At 40.2% G+C, this 4,820-nt stretch overlaps 1 protein-coding gene across 1 annotated transcript in view; it reads right to left on the bottom strand.

The window, feature by feature from the left end:
- Positions 1–665: 665 nt before the first annotated feature.
- LOC127976124 (solute carrier family 2, facilitated glucose transporter member 1) overlaps positions 666–4,820 on the bottom strand; it is a 7,542-nt gene continuing 3,387 nt past the window's right edge. Inside the window, exons 7-11 of the mRNA XM_052580285.1 lie at positions 4,640–4,820; positions 1,778–1,882; positions 1,378–1,479; positions 1,074–1,277; positions 666–965 (exon numbers count right to left, since the gene is read on the bottom strand). The exon at positions 4,640–4,820 is cut by the window's right edge and continues 4 nt beyond it. Of these exons, the coding sequence (XP_052436245.1) occupies positions 786–965; positions 1,074–1,277; positions 1,378–1,479; positions 1,778–1,882; positions 4,640–4,820 (772 nt within the window). The 3' untranslated portion in view covers positions 666–785. The remainder of the gene's footprint in view (positions 966–1,073; positions 1,278–1,377; positions 1,480–1,777; positions 1,883–4,639) is intronic.

The following is a 4,820-nucleotide window of genomic DNA, read 5'->3' on the forward strand; positions in this document are numbered from 1 at the left end:
CAAAAAAAACAAAAAAAATCAATTCCAAGATTTTCCTTGGAGTTCACAAGATGTCCTCAATGTCATGTCCTTAATGTTCTCTTTTACAAAGGCTGTAATGAAATTCACCTGACCTTTCCATTTTTAAGGGACTCTGGATGTTTACAATTTGGTAAGAAAGAAAGAAAGAAAGAAAGAAAGAAAGAAAGAAAGAAAGAAAGAAAGATAGAAAGAAAGAAAGAAAGAAAGAAGAACAATGAGAGAGATTAATTAGAGGAATATGTAGCACTTCCTGCTGAAGTGAAACAAAATGATGTAATGCTACTTCTTTTATTTCATGTTTACAATCGTATTCAGGTTCTATCGCCATTTAAATGAGAAATGAATTAAAGAAAAATAAGGCACACTGCAAATGTCTCAGGGAATGTTTATACAGTGAACACAGGTTGCATGGTTTTACTTACAAATGACTCCAAAGTACTGTAGTTTCACTGTAAATATACCTCTCAATGTAGTCAGTCAAATTGTTTGGTAGTATGATTCCTTAAACTTGGCTTGCAGCTTCTATCATAGATATCTGGCAAGAGTCTACAAACCAGAGAGTTGTGAGATTTCACAGTGTGATAAAAACTTGCAAAGTTGCGAAGACTCTACAAGGTTGTCCTTTTTTTCAAATAAATGTTAAAGGTGTAAAACATTTGTATGAATTATTCTATGAAGGGTCCTTAATACTCTTCATTGGTTTTGTAAACACACCAGTTGCATTTGAGTTGATCACTGTTTGTTAACCCAAAAGCTGAGCCAGATCAGGGAAATGTGTTAAATGTGGTCTTGTTATGTAGTGGAATGCCCTCGGCCCCACGGAACTCAGCCACAATGTCATCAAAAGTGCGTCCCTTGGTCTCAGGAAGACGAAACATGGTGTAGGTGAAGGCAATCAAGGCCATACACATGAAGAGGAGGTAGACATAGGCCCCACACATGTTCTGCAAACAAGAATTTGATGCATTAAAGTGAACTATATTATACCACATAAATGCTCAAAATAGATATTGTGTTTATCTTCATGTTCTAAAAACAAGAGATGCACGTACCAGAAGAGGTGGAAAGAGCAGTGCTAGTAAAAACTTCCCTCCCCAGTTAAGCATGCTAGTGAAGGCCATAGCAATGGGACGGGCTGACTGGTCAAAAAGCTCAGCGGCAATGAACCAGGAAATTGGCCCAGGCCCCACTTCATAAGCTGAGATCAGGAAGAAAATCACCAGTACCTGCATATTGCGAATGTCTGGAACTCTGTCCTGGAAAGAGAAAAGAGAGAAGAAAGGAGAGGAAGATGTAGAGAATTGTAATGAATTTGGATCTAATTTCTGGAGTATGAAAAATAATCTTCATTTGCACCATAATGGAATATGTGATGGTCATAAGTAGGTTGCAGAGAGCTAGTGACAGAAATCCAGCAAGCAACAGTTTCCTGCGTCCTGCTCTCTCCACCAAAAAGAACTGTGAAGAAAAGAGAGAAAAACAAATGTAATTTTAGTTCACTAATAAAAGTAAAAAAAAACACAAAGTAACCTTATCCTCAATAAAAAGGAGAAGCAAACAGCTATTTTCATGTATGTGAGAGACCTAGAAATTGTTTTTATTCTAAAGTGGATAATCTAAATCTGCCTCTTATTTATTTTACTCGCATGTACAGTAAATGACTGTGTAGACCAGTACTAAAAAAAATAAAAAATAAACCTGAACAAATAAAATCATATAACACTGATATAACGAACATCACATAAGGAATACTCACTGCTACTATGGTGAATGCCACATTAACGGCCCCCACCCCTAGTGTCAGATATTTGGCTTCATCAAAATTGGATTGGGCAAACATTTTTGTTGAATAATTTATGATCTGGAAGAAAATAATAAGAGACATGGTAAAGTGTTATTCAGGGAAATTTTGCTGTGCTTGCAAAACATGTGAGAATCTTTGCACTGTTTATCTTCAGGATCTGTTTTGGCATGAGAAAACATGACTATTAATCAGGAAGTGTTGTATTCAAAAAGCACATTTATCCTGTTATAACATGAGATTTTTTTCATTTTGATTATTTCATTTGGGCGTCTCTGTTAATTATTCATCTACACCAGCTGCTACTCATTACCCGATCCCTGTCTTCATCCTGTCTTCATGCTACTTTTGTTTGTTTGATTGCTCAATAAATTATCATTTAACTTGCACTTGGTTCCTCCCCTTCTTCCGCCGTTACAGAATGCTCTGACCCAACATGGAAGCAGCAAGTTCCACGTCACTCTCGGATTTCATTCACCACAGCGTCACCTGCATGGATCACTAGCAGGAGAACATTGTCAACTCCAGACGCGCTGTCCAAGCACTGGTGACACAGGTGTCCGAGCTCACCCAACAGATCCAACAGCTGGCCACTCCCGCTGTGCCACCCACAATGTCCATCCCCGAGAACCATTACCGGCCGGAACCACACCTTCCAGTGCCAGAGAACTACTCTGGTGAGCCCAACTACTGCAGAACATTCTTGACTAAATATTCCATGCATTTCTCTCTGCAGGTATCCCCTGGCTAGTCAAACACAACAAAGGCAAGCTTTACTCTCTTTCCATTCTGGAGAGGGAGGCCATGGAGAAATATATTTCTGGTTCTCTGGCATTGAGGTTCATCCACCCTTCCTCTTCTCCAGCGGGGGCGGGATTCTTTTTTGTAGGTAAGAAGGATGATTCCCTGCGACCTTGTATTGATTACCAAGAGCTGAACAACATCACGGTAAAGAATACATATCCTTTGCCGTTGATGTCTTCAGCATTCGAGAGGTTACAGGGAGCATCCGTCTTCACAAAACTGGAATTTTTGAGGCGAGACTCTGCTCCAGGTGAGGGCACGCACCAAGGCCAAGGCCGATCGCCACCAGTCTAAGCCTCCCTTATATGTCGTGGGTCAAAAAGTGTGGCTTTCTACCAACAACATTCCGCTCCGTTCCGTTTCTAATAAGTTAGCTCCCAAATTTATTGGCCCGTTCCCTGCCACCAAGATTATTAGTGCAGTGACAGTCCACCTCAAATTACCTCCGGCGTACAGGAGGATTCATCCTGCCTTCCATGTTTCCAAAATTAAACCTGTGTTTTATTCACAAATTAACCCTTCTCGTTAACCCTTCTCGTTAATTAACAATCTTCTCGTTGTTAGATCGTCTTTGTCTTTGGAACCCCATCCACTCCTCGCCTTCCACGGATATCACCCTTCTCCTCCACTGCTCGCTCATCTCAGATTCTGTGTCACGCTCTCCTGCTGCCTCTCCTCACCACCACTTGCTGGATCACCAACGGACATTGTCATTACCCGGATCACTATCAGACTTCGGCACACCCACCTATCATCCTGTCTTCATGTTACTTGTTTGTTTGACTGCTCATTAAACTATCATTAACTTGCACTTGCTTCCTCCCCTCCTTCCACCATTACAAGTTTCCCTCAATGTTTTTATTTCTTTCGTTATTTGTGTCGTCTGATCGATTTTGGCTTCCTTGCCACTGTCAGTTTTTGTTTGCTTCGTTAGGGTTTAAATGTTAATTACTATTCAGTACTGCTCATGATTTGAAATGAACAGAGATGAATGATTCCACTATTGTCTTATATAGAGCTAAGTTGAATTAATTTCATAATTTATGAATTTTGCAATCTTGCTATGTTAATGTGTAACATGAAGTCAGAGGCATTCGGATCCATATGTAGTATGTTTAATAAGAGAATGGTCAAACAGACAGAGATCAGAAAACAGCATCATGTATGTCAGGGGATATCCAGAATCAGTATCAGTACCAGGCAGAGGTCATGGCAGGCGGCAGAGAATCACAGGCGCTAACACAATCCAACATCAAACACGGAAAGAACAAACCCTAGGGAAATGCTCCGAAAAGCCAGATAGAACTAAAAACGACTTCACAATCATTGAGATTCCAAACACAGTATATATAGGGGAGTGGTAATTAGCCCTAATCACGGGATTATGGGGAAATGGAGTAGGGAGTGGAAATGGACACCAAATACAAGAGTCCTGAGTGGAGTGCCCTCTACTGGAGTTCATGGACACTGATGATCCACTCCAGCTGATGATTGTGTCATATTGAAATAAATCAACATTTGAGCTAAATAATAAAACAATAGACTTCTGTAGAGCTGCTTATAGCTTGGATTTAAATTGTTTCAGAACTGATGCACTTTTTGCTTATGTAAATGGTTTTAGCTCAATAATGAAACTATTTTCATTATTAAGACACTATTGAATGTTGTCACATTCTCAGTCACCAGCCCTCTCACCAGCCTAGAAGAACTAAATTTCCCAGCAGCCCATGCAATATAAACAGTCACCAGTCATATCACAATTGTCTGTTCTTTTTGCAATTTCTCCAGTTCTTCAACCTTGTGTTTGTTAACTTCACCAGTCTACCTACCTGCCAAATACATTATGTATGGATGGTGAAGTTTTATGTCTTCCGGAGTTTTGGTGAACCTCAACCTGTCTACTCATCTGACTCATACTTTTAAAAGTAACATTCCTAAACACTTTCCCCATCTTTTGAATTGTCACTACCATCATGAAAATACGGAAATATTTTTTTCAGTTGAAACACCAACCGCATTGAATCCAGATAACTGGCTGCCCAAGTTTATGATAAGCACAAGTATTATCGGCTGCCTGTAGCGTCGCTTCCTGAGGAACTCTCTCACAGTCACTCCTGTTTCACTGTGGGCTGCTTCCTCTCTCATCTCCTCCATCTCTTTTGTCACCATCTCTGGATTTCCCCGAAGTCTTTTC

The sequence above is a fragment of the Carassius gibelio genome, chromosome B17 (genome assembly GCF_023724105.1).
Source record: "Carassius gibelio isolate Cgi1373 ecotype wild population from Czech Republic chromosome B17, carGib1.2-hapl.c, whole genome shotgun sequence".
Classification (NCBI taxonomy): domain Eukaryota; kingdom Metazoa; phylum Chordata; class Actinopteri; order Cypriniformes; family Cyprinidae; genus Carassius; species Carassius gibelio.